The sequence below is a fragment of the Taudactylus pleione genome, unplaced genomic scaffold (assembly GCF_031769625.1).
Source record: "Taudactylus pleione unplaced genomic scaffold, aTauple2 ptg001408l, whole genome shotgun sequence".
NCBI lineage: Eukaryota > Metazoa > Chordata > Amphibia > Anura > Myobatrachidae > Taudactylus > Taudactylus pleione.
The window spans coordinates 1611549-1628877 of NW_028285808.1; the positions used below are offsets into that span (position 1 = coordinate 1611549).

Below are 17329 nucleotides of genomic sequence, written 5' to 3' on the forward strand. Positions count from 1 at the left end.
ATTTGCATACTGCGCATGCATTGCAGTGCGCAAGCGCGAACCGGTTGCTGTGATCGGGACTGTGATCGTAGAGGATACTCAGACCCATGGCAGAGTGATTGACAGGAAGTGCCGTTTGTCGGTGGTAGCCACTGCGATACCAGACTCCGCCTGAGTCCTCATAGCGTGCGCTGAAGTAAGCAATTCCTGAGTTAAGTTCTAACCTGCCGTAACTGTGCGTATGGATCCGATGTTATTTCGCTATATTGCCCAAGTATACGGATGTGAGTAAGGGGAAGTTGGTGTCCTTATTTTAGGCTGCAAATGCAATTATTTACATATCACCGCTGATATTAGCAACTGCATTGCGTGCATATAAGCAGAATAGCAATCCTTGCTTTACATTGCGTGCATATAAGCAGAATAGCGATCCTTGCTGTGCCCTCATTTCGGAATTTAGTAACATTTGCTGTGAACTGTGACCCCTACCACCAGTGATGTCACTCCCAGAGAGTACCGGCATAACACACAGGGCCCGATTCAGACCCGGATGCTAAGAAGCGTTCGCTCGTAGCTGCCGATGGTTTGCATTATGCGCATTCATCGTGGTGCGCGTGCGCGAACCACTGCAAAAGATCGGGAAGTGTTCGCTCGCCAAGCATAGACAGCCCAGCAGAGTGAGTGACAGGAGAAGCTGTTTGTGGGTGGTAACAGGGGCTGGCCACTAGAAACAGGGGAGTGTAGATGTGAACGCAGGCGTGCCTGACCGAAATAACACTATTTTAGAGGTGTGCATAATTAACAGGCAGCGTCATACTACACGTCACCTGGTTGTATTTCACACTGAAGTAGGGTACAGTCTACCTCAAGCTAGGCGTTCGCTTCTGATGGTACCCGATGTACCGATGGTTGCATACACTTCCTGGGGATGACTTGGGCATCTTAAGACAGGCCGATGGGCGTCAACATACACATAGTGAACGCACGCCAAGACATAGTGGCCGTGCTTAGGCCTTGCCCTGAGTTCTCCTGCCTTGCCGTCAGTTGGCCGAATTTGCATACTCTGAGAACGAGCGTTCGCATCTAGCGGCCGGGTCTGAATCGAGCCCACAGTCTCCATACACTTCTGTTTCCGACTCATCACACACCAAGTCATGATGACAACACAGACCACCCAATAACATCACCACAACCACAGATATATAACCAGTACTATTTTTCAACAGGAACAAGCAGGATCTCATTAACTATAATGCAATGTCCTGGGCCAAAAATGCATTTTCCATAAGTTTTATTTTAAAGTCCCTTTTGAGTGCCTTCTTTTCTAAATACTCTATCTATCTATCTATCTATCTATCTATCTATCTATCTATCTATCTATCTATCTATCTATCTATATATTGTTTTTCTATAGCTCTGCCCCCAGTAGCTCCACCCACAGTTCCTGAACCTATTTTTCCAGAAAAATAGCCCTGTGTATAACAGTGTAGAAGAAAGAAAAAAGGCACACAGGCCACATACACAAAGAATGGCCGGGAGGGTCCTGAATCTTGAGTGCTGCTCCCGGCCCCTTGGAAGAGCATTCAAGTCTACCCAACACAGCCCACTTCCTGAGTAAAGTGGTGGTCCGGAGGACGTCCTATGATGCGATCATAGCCATGTCCTCCATTTTTCAATGCCGGCAATTGTATAGTGAGGGGTTGGACCACGATGCTGCGTCACCGCCATAAACCGCCAGTCTATGCCACTCCCCCCGCATCGCCTACCTATGCAGAGCCAGCCACCCATATGCCCACTTCTGTGCTGACCTGGCTGCTCCCTCCTGGAGGGGCAGCCAGAAGACTGCTATAATATAATAAAATGTAGTGCTGATAAGAGAAATAGATGATGGTGAAGAGGTGGAGCAAAAGGGGGAGAGAGAGGAGAAAAAGAGGAATGGGCACTGAAGAGAGAAAGCAGGAGAGAGCGACACATGGAAAGGGAAAGAGTGAGAAATAATGAATTAGGTGGTATTGTGTAAAACAGCATTAAAGGAACAGAATATTAAATTAATTTTCCAGAGGAAAACATAGCCCCCCATCAACTAGTACTATTACATTGGTAAGGGGGCTTCCTCTCACCCAATAATCTAACCCTCTGCTGAGTGTCGCAGAGCCCTGTGCTGACTGCAGCTCGAACCTTTGCTGGACCTAGTATGCAGTGTATGAACGTTCCTTTTCATATTTTTGACCATGTCCTGAATAAAAGTCATCAATGTTACAAGTGTAAACTGACAAGTGGATGTTTCTCTGCTTTGTTTTATGTCCCTGGGACAGCTCTGCGCGCCGGTCATCCGTGGCTCCATATCAGCCTTGCGCAGCAGTCAGTTATCACCTGGTGGTATATCAGTGTCACTTGCAGGTAGCTTAGCTCATGACACCTAGGCTATGGCAGCACCATCTGCTCACTACAGTTACTGCAAAGACCTAGTTTATACAGCACAAGAAAAAAAATCCACTGAAATAGAAAAGCTACAGTGCTAGAAGGTTTACTGCAGGGTCATTTATTTTCTGAATCCTATGCACAGGCAGAATGAAGTAATATCGATGGAAAAGGGGGGAGAATGTGAGTGCTGCACCTATGTATGTAGTAATGTGTACATAGGAACCATTAATATGGGGAGAGAGAAGGGACTTTGGGCCTGCATGAAGAGAGACTGCTAATCCACTAGATGTTGTCTTGCTTATGAGAGCTATAGAACAGCAGTATTTAACATGCGGCCCCTCCAGTTGCTGTGGAACTACACATAAGAGCAAAAATGTGGCAGGGCATGCTGGGATGTGTAGTTCCACAGCAGCTGGAGAGTCATATGTTGAATACTCCTGCTATAGAAGCCGGCATGCCTACCTCCCTAGACTATAAGTCCCATACAACCTAACAGAGAGAGGAGACAGTACAACTGAAACTGAAAAAACATTCTGTTTCATGTCACATAGACGGACACTGGCCTACAACAACTGTGGCTGGTCCCCCCTTGAGCCCATCCCATGGGGGTGGCATACCCACCATGGCAATCCCCGAGTCTGCCCTAGTATGTCCTATGCAGACAGCAGCTGCCGCGATGAAGCCATTACAAATAAAAAAATATACAATAAACGATGGGCACTTGGAAAAAAAACTGGTAAGATGGGGAGAAGCCGGATTTCAAAACAGTTTGGCTTTTAAAGTGCCCTCACACTACTAGCTATACCCATGTGTATCCACAATCCCCATTGGATGAAGGAGAAATTACATTTTGAATTTACATGAATTCTTACCAGGACCTTATTTAAAATTGAAACCCCCTTTCTGAAGCCCGCTCTATATAACAAGGAAAAAGCTGCACTTACTCTTCACTGAGACAGCTTAATCGATTTAAGACCCCTTGGACGATCTGCTGCTGCGTCTCACATATGTATTTCTCTAGTGCAGATGACAGAACTTGTTCCTTTGCCCACAGCTGTATTATAAAAGAAATAAAACCAAAACATATTTAGAGTATGATAAATTAATACTGTATGGAAAAACACTCATTTTAAAATTATAAGGGTTATTTGATTCAGTGATGGGCAAGGATGCAGCCCGGCGAGCCTTCACCTGCGGCCCCAGCTGTATGACCCCTGACCGGACCTATTTTCTGCTTATTGTCACATGACCTCCTCAGCACAACGCAGGGAGGCGACTCAGCGCACCAGGCGAGGTCTGACGTTTTCCCCCTTTAGACTGCAGTTAATAACATTTATTTAAATGAATACAGTGATGTGGGCGTTCTGAGGTCATTTTGGGTAGTCTTTTGTAGGCTGCAGGGTCGTACATGTGGCCCTTGAAGTGGACCAGGTGGCCCATCACTGGATTAATGCAAAGACCAATACACTGTGTGGTGCACATTTAGTAGTCACCTGCTGTGTTGCAGTCCTTTCATTGGAAGGATGTATGAAGAGGCATAATAAGACAGGCAGCTAAAGCCAATAGCTATTTGCACAATATTGTTCTATTGAGAATTGTGCGACACCAGTGATTAGAGGGCCTGGGATTGTATCAACTCTGCCTCTCTTACTTGACTGAATTATGCTGTCACTAATAACCTGGCTGAACATTTGACAGCAAATGCCGGCAACAGCTTCAAATTACGTTTATAGACACTGAGCAGCGGCCCCGCACTCATTGTTAGCGTTAAAGAAAGCTTCCATCCATTTTTTCCAAGTTCTTATCCCCAGTTGATATGAGAACTGACAAACCATAGTTACTCGCTTTAGGTACAGCTTGTCTGCACTATGGGTGACAGCACACTGGGGCAGCGTATATAGATATCGCACATGACATTCAGTTGGGAAATGCTATTTCCTTGACATGCAGGACAGCATCACTTATAGCTCTTGCATGCTGCATTTGTAGAACGTGATTATACGTGGCTGGAGAGCATGTTCCGCTGAATGTAATGTGCAGGGTTCTGTGCTCCGTTTTATTATTCTGGAAAAAATTAGCCTCAGAGAGACACGTGGCCCTAAGCCACAACTGCAGAGAAAAGAGGCCAGAAAATGGTCTACCCATAAAAAGCCATTAGTATGTTTGAAATAACAACACTGATTTGAAAATTATCTTATTATCAACTGATGGATAGAAGTATATAATTGGGGATAGGATTTTCTTTTTTCCAAATATAATCTTGTACAACACTTACAGGACAAATGCACTATTGTGGATATTTTTCACTAATATCTAATATACAGTGCTAATAATATAATAACACTATGGGGCTCATTTATCAACGAGTTTTATCACCCGCAAAGAGTTTTAAAACTTGTTGTGTACGATAATGGTGCTCCAGCCACTTAGCTCCCAACTGTCACCTGTTTGAAAGACAGCAGATGACAGTTGGAAACTGATTGGCTGGAGCACCATTATCATACGCTATAGGTTTTATCACTCGTTGTGAATGCTAAACCTCATTGATAAATGAGGCCCGTGAAAAATGTATAAAGCATACACTATCCAGTACACTGCTTCCCAACTACGCTCCTCAAGGCATGGTAACAGTCCAGGTTTTCAGGATAGCCATACAGTACATTAGCACAGGGCCGTAACTAGGGGTCTGCGAGCAGTGCCACTGCACAGAGAGCAGAGCTCTGTTGGCAGCCCTGCCGCTCACCCACGGCCCCTGCATCTGGCTAGCAGGGTGCCTGGAAAGGCTCTCTGCAGCCAGAATTTTTGCAGCAGTGTCGCTTGGAGAATCCGTAGGACGCTGCCCTTACAGCTCTGGGCATTGCTGAAATTCCCGGTGTTTATCGCCCCGCCCCCTCTGTACGATGTCACATAGAGGGACGTGGCCTGCACCGGGCGCCGGGACTAGTTACTGTGCTGCTTGAGCACAGGTGACTTAATTAGTACCTCAGTTATTTGGATTAAACCATCTGTGCTGAAACATGGATATCACTAAAGCCTGGACTGCTCGTACGCCTTGAGGACTGAGGCTGGGAAACACTGCACTTGTATGTAGCAATTACCAGCTCTGCAACCCTTGCTATATTGAGAGGAGGCTTATCCTCCTTGTCAGGTCAGAAACCTGACGGGTTTGAATACAGCAAACCGATTTTTGTGAGACTGTTCAAATCTGATGGCACCAAATGTCAGCAAGATGATGCATTGGATGGTGGCCGGCACAGACTTACCATGGCTGGCTCACCAAAGTGCTAAATACACTCCAATACGGACTGTTAGTCTAATGGCTATTTTAAGATATTTTCTATGTAAATGATAAGCTACACTCAGGATCACAGCCGGTCATCTCCTCCATGGCAGGGAAAATCCTGGGTCTGGCACATACATGGGCCGTGTCTGTCTAAAGAGACTATTTCCTGTAAACTAATTGCTATTGAATGACACGTATAATTAATGCTTCATCTAATTAATTAATTAAAAAAATATTAATGATGACAGCAGCAGCAGCAACGAGTTTAACATTAAAATATAATTTCATCAAAAAAAATAAAATAATAATTTTACAGATTTTTGAGATTCTTTTTAATGTTATATTACAGCCACTAGTTTTTATTTCCTGCCTTTAGGCATTAGGGACAGAGGACCCGATTTCAATGCCGATGTTTACGCAGTTTGAGCGATTATCGGTAATCTACATATGAGTCGCACGGCGCCTGTGTCAAGTTTTGTTTTTGTGGTCGCTCACGGCGAGGATTTATTTGCAAAGTGACTGACAGGCAGGGAACGTTTGTGGGCGGCAACTCAAAAGCAGGCGTGCCGCAACCGTTTCCTGGGCATGTTTCTGCCTGTGACTGCGATCCCGTATGCCATGACAATGGCTCCGGCGGCCATTCTGACTAACCAAATGGTTACTCAGAAAGCAGATTATCGGCTGATCTGCGACCGGTGCTACGTCTTTGTTCGCAGTCGCTGAATTCGCGAAGCCGCCGGTGGGCATCTCCATACAAAAAACGGCGGCTGCAACATTTGCATATTTTCGCATGGCCGCTGCATACAAATTCGCGACAGTGGCGGCATTAGCGTACATCTCTGAATCAGGCCCAGACATGACCATCACTGACAATACAGTGTGCCATCCGGTGTTTAGGATACTGTCACTATGACTGTGTACGGAATCGGTAAATGGAGATCCCGACAGGGTAAGTATAAAGGCTGTCCCTAACCCTCTCCCCCCCCAACCCTCCCTTAGGGGTACCTAACCCTAACCTTCCCCCTAGTGAGTAACCCTAACCTCCCCCAAGGGGTGCCTAACCCTAACCTCCCCCCTAGTGCCTAACCCTAACCATCCCTCACGGCACCCTAAATCTAAACCTCCCGGGGGGTTGCCTAACCCTAACCTCCCCCCAGGGGTGCCTGACCCTAACCCCTCCTTCCCCTAGCCTAACCCTAACCCTCCCGGGGAGACCCTAAACCGAACCCCCCCATGCGGCTATCCGCTCCCGACGCCTGGCTTACTTACGTTCGGTATGCCGGGCATCAGGATTTCGTCGTGGAGCTAATGATCTGCGTCGGTATTTAGAAGCCTATCATTAGTCCCATGCCGGGATTTCTATGTCGGGAAGCCGGCGGTCGGCATTTCGACCGCCGGCTTCCTGACTACATACCCTGTGTACAACATATGCATAGTTAGGAATGTAAAATGATTTTTAAACCACAGGGAGAAGCTGCCACGTGGTTGCTGAGTTAAAATGCCACTGACAAATACAAGACTAAGACCATGCAAAGTGAAGGTTATATAACCACCAGATAATGTGCATTTCTGCCTACTGGCAAAAGCTGTTTTTGCAAAGAATGTGGTAAGTTTAGCATGGTAGTGTTTTCTTCCCTATTACATATGAAACAGTATAATGTATTCCTGACCAGTTACCCTGCATACTCAAGCATCATTTATTTCTTGAATAAAATACAACTGTATGTGATACATTGTGGCACAGCACGAGAGTATATTCACACTGTGCCAGATTATGCATAACATTCTCATAGCCAGCCGTTAACCCTATTATTGCCCAGGGAATTGCTATTCTTCACACAATTACTGAGATGCGCATCACTGCAGCGGTAAATGTATTGATGAGAAACATCAGTGAATCAGCTATATTAGCAGAATCTTAGGCAATTGGCTCAATGGAGTCAGAGAGGACAGTAGGATATTTGTGTGGCTCTCGGACTGTGCTTGGCCTGTGCTGGTGGACCGTCCTCATTTATGCAGCGGCTTAAAGACAGCAGTCCTACAATTTAGGCAAAACACAATCAGGTTCTTAAGTGAAGATATATAGTAAAGAATGTGGATATGGAAAAGGATCAATTGCACAGGACTATGGAGACAGTGAAACTAATTCAATACAAATCTAAATAAGAAGAAGGTGCACCCTTGGAGTAAACTGTATATATTAAACAAGGCAAAGAGATGAAAAAAAAAAAAGACTCCTAATTGTGGCACACTCCTTCATATGTAATATGTATTTATTAAAAAGTTACATTTTATTATTATTCAATAAAAATAGAAACGGCCTTATACACAACTATCGGACTACATAGTACGTAGATATAATAATTGAAAAATTACAATGTAAATAAACAGATCTCCATTCAGGAGATTTACTGAAAAATTCCTATAAGTAACAGTTATAGATCTTTTCTAACGTCCCCCAGGGGAATGAATGCAGTATGTAAATTCTAGCAGGCTATGTGATGTATAGTTAACAAATGAAAGATAATTACACAATTATATTATGTAATCTGCAATTTATGTAACTATCCCCAAGTCCTAAGGGATCTGATGTATTAATATCATAAATATGAGCTGAGCTGTATGAGGAAACAATACAATAAGATGATCCTGATTTCAATAATTACCTAATAGGCATACATGTATACATATACATTTCTCTTATTTATCCCTATGAAAAAAATGCTTAACTTATAGGTGTTTGTGACAAGTATACTTTTGTCCATTGCCTCATCAAACATAATTCCCTCAAAAACATATTAGACGTGCATATTGGCGGGTTCATTGAAATGTACATCTAGTAGTGTCGGCTACTTGCATACAAAAGGTATTATTCACCATGTATATATGTCTCAGCAAAAAGGAATTATCAGTAGAATATCCCATATGGAAAATAGTACATCACAGCAAAATAAGTAAAAAAAACATATATATACATGAAGTAACTAAAGTGAGTCAAAGAAAAAAATGCTGCAATAATAAATAAATAAATACAATTACAACAGTGAAAATACACACATTGTTATTAAAATGCTAACACCACGTATAACCACCACTAATAAAAAAATGTTCAGTAGTAGAGGCATCCCTCAATTCTACCTGGGAGAATGTAGGTAGCACAAATTATTCCTATTCTAGATAGATGCAGACAATTAGAGCTGTGTACTGATATACCCGAGATCTTCTGTTTCCCGTCTTATGAATAGAGGTCAAGAAATGAGAATCCCCAGTAATGGCACAGTGAAGAAAGGAATCTGTATGGCCGGCGGTTCAAATCCCTAGCCTGGAAGACCGGCAGGAGTGAAGATCTCGGCAGGGGATTAAGGTAAGTATAACTAACCCTACTCCCCCCCCCAACCCTCCCTTAGGGGTGCCTAACCCTAACCTCCCCTCTAGTGCCTAACCCTAACCTCCTCTAAGTACCTGAACCTTACCCCCCCTTCCCCGCAGCCTAACGCTAAGTCTCCCGTGGGGTGCCTAACCCTAACCACCCCCCGGGCGTGCCTAACCCTAACACCCCCTCCCCTAGCCTAACCCACCCAGGGGGGGTGCCTAACCCCAAGTCCCCCCCGGGAGCCCCTAACCTAACCCTTCCCCCCCACGACTGCCCGCGCCCGCCGCCTGGCTTACCCTCGTTCGGTATGCCGGGCTCCCGGGATAGGTATAATGACGGGCGTCAGTGTATACTGACAGGCGTATAATGACAGGCGTTAGTACCCTGCCGGGATTTGACAGTCGGGAAGCCGGCGGTCTGCATTTCGACCGTTGGCTTCCTGAAGGCATCCCGTGAAGATAGATAAGTTACTTCTGCTTTTAGTGCCTGTTCACAACGGTTACCCCCTGTTGCCACGGGCAGCGCAGGGAGTCCCGGTGGCCGGCACTAATGAGAGAGCAATAAAAAGAGGAAGACAGTACCTGTCGCTATGTCTCCCCTCGTGGTTTCCGTGGTGCGCACTGTAAAACCCCCCAGCAGGCTGACCGACGCGCGTTTCACCACGGCTTTGTCAAGTTTCTTCTTGTATATATATATATGTTTTTACTTATTTACTTATTTTGCTGTGATGTACTATTTTCCATATAGGATTTTATACTAATAATTCCTTATTGTGTAATTACCTTGGATTATACTTTGTGTAATATCTGAAGGCTACTTTTTATTTGTTAACTATACATCATATAGCCTGCTAGAATTTACATACTGCATTCATTCTCCTGGGGGACATTAGAAAAGATCTATAACTGTTACTTTCAGTAGATCTCCTGAATGGAGATTTGTTTATTTACAATGTAATTTTTCAATTATTATATCTACCTACTATACAGTCCGATAGTTGTGTATAAGGCCATTTCTATTTTTATTGAATACCAATAAAATTTAACTTTTTAATACATATTACATATGAAGGAGTGTGCCCCAATTAGGAGTCTCTTTCTTTCTTCTCTTTGCATTGTTTAAAATATCTTTTGTGAAGATGTCAACATTTATGCCTGTTCATGGTGAGGGATGTAGTCATAATGTAGACATTCAGCATGTCGACACAGTTGAAAAGTCAACATTGAACATGTCAGCATGTGCAGAATGCCAATATCTGAATGTCGATATTTGAAATGTTGACATGTGAAATGGAAGTCATTGTGAGATCACAGCTTCACCCGGAAGAAACTGCTGGAGCCGCCGGACTCTCGCTGTACTAGAAAAGTCACCACTAGACCACCAGGGACATTTTGTTGACATTCAAATCATGTCGACATTTTATCAGACATGATGAAGGTCGACAAAAAAATACAACACCCCATGGTGGCAGTGACTGGCAGACAAGTGACATAGAAGATAATGGTCAACAGTGAGCTTTGAGTGGTAACTTCTGGAATCATAAGGTGCAGTTACCTCACAGAACAGCCGGTCATCCATTGTCTCACCTGCTACCGAACATGTTCATTCAAAACAGCCTGTTGGCCATTGTCTATATGGCAAACCCGCACTTACCTCAAGCAGCAGCCTGTCGGTAATTGCCTTTGCTGCCAACCACAATGCAACCTATGGATCATGTATACCTCATCTGCCAACCATCATATTACCTCATAAAACAACTTTTTGGCTATGGCCAACCATCATTCTAACTTATGGAAGAGTCAGTCACCATTACTTTCCTATTATGTTATTGTTAACATTTCATCCAAGTGTGATGGATCCCGCTCACGAGAATATAGCCATGCTACCTTTTCAGAGTCATGTGTAGGCCAAGGGGGCACCTGATTCAGTGGTATCTCTAGCTTCTGGCACGGGGTAAGTGTAAGTGCCGACGGTAATGATGACAGCTGCTGTCACATATGGAAAAAGTGGGGCAGAGCAATGCGTATGTATTAGGACTTACGTATGGTCACAGTAGCTTTAAGTTTGTAATCCATACACATTCAGAACGCGGCCACATTCGGACCTGTGTGCTCACATCATTTGTATCCTGTCCAGAGACGTACTAATTACCTGGGCCCTGGCTTGAAGGAGGGGTCCGGTCGCCGCCTGCCCCCTTCCTCCTCCCCCCCCATCTTTCAGTGGCAGCAGCCTGTGTCTCCCCAGCACACGCTGCTGTGTGCTTGGCTTCTGCAGGCGGCAGCAGCCTTCTCTGGATTTGACATTGGCCACGAAAGTACCGGTTCCCGACACAGCTCTCTACAACCCTGCTTCTATCTATATGATACGGTTTTTGCAACTCAGCTTCCACACACCCACTGTCATTTTAAGTGCCAGAGCATATCTTTATCATTTTATAGCATATCCAACTTTGGTTATTTTTGGTAGCATTATCTTATCTGTTAGTTTTGCACATTTTTTTTAGAAGAAATAGTATTTAATACTATTATGGAAGTAACTTATCAATAACTATTTCTACCTCATGTCTCACTCTTTATAAACACAATACCAGTTTTGCGCCAATCTCTACCCTTGCTATACTTGTAAACGTACTGTAACCCGTAGCAACCAGACATTAGACACACTATACCTAATAATTAATATCCCATGTGTGCTGTATGCACCATGTCATTACGTATGGTCATTTTATTACTGTAAATACTGCTTGTACAGAACGTTTACAAATGTATTCCGTCATAGGTCAGGTGACTGGTATATATTGTGCGGTATAACTGACAGCATTAATTACATCACTCCTGACAATCACATTAATTAGGGACCGTGAGGGGACATCTGGATCTTCCTGCTTACTAACACCTGACATTGCAGCGAGACTCAACACTACCTGAGAATTAATATTATCCACTACTTAGCCGGGATAGAAAGAAAAACAGATCACCCCAGAGAAATGTAAATTGATGAACAAATTAACAAAGGAAATGTCAGTCTTTTGTGCCAACGTTGGTCTCCAGTTCATTGTGCTGGCAGGATCCTGAGAGATTAGTGATCTGTTTATTCTTTTCCTGTTACTAAGACAACCTGTCTTGTGATGGGACCAATGGCAAATATATGTGACAAGTAACCCATTCCATATTCACACTCTATATGCTAAATCTAATAGACCGTACATAGGAAGAATTCAGAGGGAGTCAGGGACATTGCTTATATTTGACCTTGTTGCCAATCTCATCACGTTTATTGTACGGTGTCTTTCTTCACCCCATCTCTCTTGGCAGGCCTCAATTTCCTTATCTAATCTCTTTCTCTCACTTCACCCCCTCTCTAGTGACTGGCCACCATGGAAACACAGATTCACAAACTCACATGGTTTTAAACTAGTGGAACTGTGTAACCCCAGTTGCCTTCTACGTTCAATACTATAATTGTGTTGCCAGCTCTTATACAATTTTCTTGAAAATATATGACGAGTACACTGCGATACACCTCATTTGTCACGTCTTTTGCACTCAGTTCTATAGACATCTATTCATCTTGAAAAGTTTTGCCAAATACTCACAGCTTCCCCCTCAATCAAGTCTATACCCAATCACAGAATAGCCACAGGCTGTATGTTGTTCTGTGGAAGCATGTTGCGTTCCCGCTAGGCTGTTTTAGCTGGGTGCTGTGCCCTGCCCGATTTAAAAGAGACAGAATGCGCCCTGCCCCCCTTATCAACGCCCCGCTAAAACAGCCTGCTGGGTGCCGTTCGCACCCACGAGATGCAGTCTGGAAGCCGACGGCCTAAATGCCGACTGCCGGCTTCCGGACTTTCTTATCCCGGCGTGATACTAATGACAGGCGTAGAAGACTCGACGCCTGTCATTAACCAAACGCCAGAAGACCGACGCCCAGCATACCGAACGAAGGTAAGCCGGGCGCCAGGCGCGGACAGCCATGGGAGTTTTAGGTTTAGGGCTCCCGGGGGGACTCAGGGTTAGGCACTTCCCCGGGAGGGTTAGGTTTAGGGCTCCCGGGGGGACTCAGGGTTAGGCACCCCCCCGGGTTAGGTTTAGGCTAGGGGAAGGGGGGGATAGGGATAGGCACCCCAGGGGGAAGGTTAGGGTTAGGCTGCAGGGAAGTGGGGGGTTAGGTTTAGGCACCTAGAGGGGGGATTAGGGTTAGGCACTTGGGGGAGAGGTTAGGGTTAGGCACCCCTAAGGAGAGTTAGGCGGAAGAATTAGGTTAGCGATACTTACCTTAGGGACAATAGGGATCTTCACCCACGGGCCGCAAGGAACTGCGGATGGGGAAAATTGTGTTATAGCGATTACCGCCGATGAATAGATGCTGAATCTCTGAATCAGGGCGTCTTTTTTTTTTTTTTTTATGGAGCGGCCTCCCGGCCGATCGCATTGCTGTGTGTTGCCAACCACAGCTATAGCGAGCGGCCAGGATGATGGTCGCGATGGTCAAGACCATTGGGCTTGCGACGAGACCCTTGTGGTAGGGTCTCGTGGCCGCAAGCCCCAGAGAGCTTTCGGCTCTAACAGAGCCGAAAGCTCTCCCACTGACATCACTTGTGATGTCAGTGGGGCCGCCCCCAGAAGGTAGGCGTTCTCATGGGAACGCTTCCGTCTGGGCAGCCACCCCCCCTGGCCCGCCCACCAAAGGGGGCGTGCTGTCACTCAACATCGACAGCATGCCCCCTTTGGTGCGAGACCCGGAGCGACGGATTGCCCGTCGCTATCCGGGTCTCGCGCATGCGCACGACGGAGCCGGCTCCGTCGTACGCAGGCGCTCTGGGCCACCATCGACCCGGTTGCGAGCGTTCAGCGCTTGCGACCGGGTCTGAATCAGGCCCTCAGTACTCAGTCTAATCTATTTCTCTCTTATTATATAAATTTTTATTATTATTTTATAATTTGCATTATCTTTATTTTTGCTCTTACTGTTCCTTTTCAAAATAATGGTCTTCTCCTACACTCTAATATCCATTGCTTTCTAAAACCCCATTTCCACCACAACTCCATCCATAATACTAACTTTACTATCATAATCACTAATCCTATCCCACTTATCCGATTACCCTTCTCTTTCATCCCAGTAACCCACTCTCATCCCACATTGATCCCTATATATTGTTTCACCCCACAGATGTTTATATGTATATATGTGTATGTGCACAGACTACAATGTTCTGTTCCATGTAACTTCAATAAAGTGTCTTTATTTCTACTGAAGTGATGAGTGCTGGTCCTTCCTTGTCCTGCTAGATTCAGTGTGTGTTTTACATTTCTAGATGGAACCTGCACCAGAGTGATTTAATAATATAGAACAACAACACACACGTACAGACACACACACGTACAGACACACACATGTACAGACACACACAAACACACACGTACAGACACATACAAACACACACACACAAACACATAGAGACACATACAAACACACACACGTACAGATGCACACAAACACACAGAGACACATACAAACACACACACGTACAGACGCACACAAACACACACGTACAGACACATACAAACACACACACACAGAGACACATACAAACACACACACGTACAGACGCACACAAACACACAGAGACACATACAAACACACACACGTACAGACGCACACAAACACACACGTACAGACGCACACAAACACACACACACATACAAACACACACGTACAGACGCACACAAACACACATGCTCCTGCATTTCTACAAACAGTCACCAGTGTATTATTATCATATATTAAGAATTATTTGTATAATGTTATTTCACACACATCCCTCTAAACAACTATTAGTCTATATGTAAGAACTATTATCTCTATATTTACTTCCATTTTTACCCTTAATTCACCTCCTGCATTTATCTCACACTCTTATTTCTACTTTCCTGCTAGCTTGACGTATATACTACCATCTATATCTCACTCTATCTTTCTCTATCCCTAGATGTGTTGGTAACTTTCCTAGCACAATCTCACTTACTATACCTCTTTAGCTCACCTGTTTGAATATTTACTCTTTAATTTGTTCATTATATACTTCCGTTATGTACCCATTTCCAGTGTACAGATGTGCTGACAGCCGGCATCCCAATGGTAAGTACTGCGGGCGCCTCTTGGTTTAGGCACCCCTGGGGGCTTAGTGTTAGGCTACGGGAGGGGGAAGGTTAGGGTAAGGCTACAGACAGGGGGGGGAGGTTAGGTTTAGGTACTAAGGGGGGAAAGTTGGGTTTAGGCACTAACGGGGAGGGTTAGGGTGCGGGGTAGAGAAGGTTAGGGTACAGAACAGGAGGGTTAGGGGGGTTAGGGTACTTACGAGTCCCCTGTCGGGACTCTCAGCATCGGGATGCCAGTGTCAGTCTTTTGACTGCCGGGTTACCACCCCCAACCAATATGGAACACCCAGCTCTTGTGCAATGCCAACACAGATCTCTGCCAGCAGGACATTTAGCCACCGCACACAGTGACCCACAGCGACGAGGAGCTAAAGTGCCACTGTGGCTGGCACCCTCTACCACATCTCTTGTTTTGTCCAGCACACTTATAGTGGTCACTGACAATGCTGTCAAATAAATGGGGAGAACAGGTGTACACAGACTGCTCTGTATATATCTTTAAAAGTTTCCTCAACATCTCATTGGATCTTTAATAGCAGCATGTCCCTGGCACTCTAGAAGGGAATTCATGCAAATCAATCCGCATTTCAGTAGTAGTTGGTGACTGATGAAACTCGCTGGTCACACAGTACGGCCTCAGGGACTTTGTAAAACCACAATAATATCTCTCGGGCAGCCAAAAGCTCAACAATGCAAAAGCAAGCAGCGACCCTTATCATAACCACTAATGGAAAGATGCAAATGAAGAACTGGCTTTACAGATGGAGTAGACTTCAGATTACATTCTGTGCTACACTGTGTAACAAAAGTTAAAGAATGTAACCGCTACAATTTTCAAAAGGAAACTGTGCGAAAATGAGCACCCTAATTGGTGCTGATGAGCTAAACACTTCAATAAAAAGTGATCTATCTGCAGAGGCAGAGATAGAAGACAAAACTGCTAAAAAAAGGTTTGATTCCCTATGCAGCCACGAGTTTACAATGACCGAATTTCACTGGTTACAACATTGCAAAAAATAGTTTGCAGACTAATTTTTATGGATACATTGATTTGGATGATATTTTGCTCTCTAGTATATGCTATTCAAATACAGCCAGAATGGCTCCAATAATTCTTATACAACAGTAGATGGCGCTAGACATTTGCAGAAATAACTCCCTTAAATATATTATACACAAGTTTGATTGTTTTGAACTCAGAAAACTTACCTGCTTTTCTTGCACTAGTATCTCCTGGAAGAGTTTGATTTTAGTCTTTCTTTCATTTTCAGCCTTATCCAGCTCAATGGACAGATTATGTCTGAGCTCATGCTTGAGGCTTTCACACTCTCCTAGAGACAGGTTCGTCATTTCCGGGAGTGTCTGAAGAAATAGCTTTTTCACTAACTTCTCAAATGTCTGTGAGGCTCCTGTGTATAAGTCCTTGTAGAGATGAAACACAAATGTGTTACCGAGATCGCCACAGCTCTACACAAGCGAAACTCACACTTCCTAAAAATACATATATGAATGCTAGGGGTTGGGTACAGGATCCCAGCGGTCAGGATGCAGATAGTCAGAATACAAAAACGGCATCTTGACACAGGGCCGGCTCAAGGGGTCGGAGCACCCTGAGCCGGGTCTCTTTAGTGCGCCCTAAAATTGGGGCGTGGTTTAATTGACATAGGCCACGCCTCCTATGTGAGGTTATTTTGGAGGCGTGCCCAGATGGCACGCCTCCAAACATCAGGCTGGGGGAGGAGCCTCACTAGCTGGGCTTCCCCCAGCCCTCTCCCGTCACTGAATGGATGCCGCGCGCATGTGTGCAGCATCCATTCAGACTCCGGGGTCCGGCACCGCTGCGGCGGTGGGGGTCCCCAACCTCCCGATTTGACCACCTGCGGGCCACTTCGGCCCATGGGTGGAACAGTGGGATAGTACTGTCCCGCTGAAATCGGGATGTTGGGGAGTGGTCCGCACTGATCGAACACCCCTAGAGCCGGCCCTGTCTCGACAGTTAGAATATCGACAGAATTTGGTAAGTAACCCTAACCCTTACCCTCCCCCTAGCCCAAACCTCCCCCCTTCCCGCAGCCTAACCCTCCCTTCCCGCAGCCCAACCCTAACCCC

At 45.1% G+C, this 17329-nt stretch overlaps 1 protein-coding gene across 3 annotated transcripts in view; it reads right to left on the bottom strand.

Moving 5' to 3' along the window:
• Positions 1 to 17329, bottom strand: part of EVC (EvC ciliary complex subunit 1) — a 113478-nt gene that overhangs the window by 16814 nt on the left and 79335 nt on the right. For all 3 annotated transcript variants that reach the window (XM_088463592.1, XM_088463593.1, XM_088463591.1), the window contains 2 exons: positions 16430 to 16642; positions 3348 to 3457 (listed from right to left, as the gene is read on the bottom strand). In XM_088463592.1, the coding sequence (XP_088319718.1) occupies positions 3348 to 3457; positions 16430 to 16642 (323 nt within the window). The remainder of the gene's footprint in view (positions 1 to 3347; positions 3458 to 16429; positions 16643 to 17329) is intronic.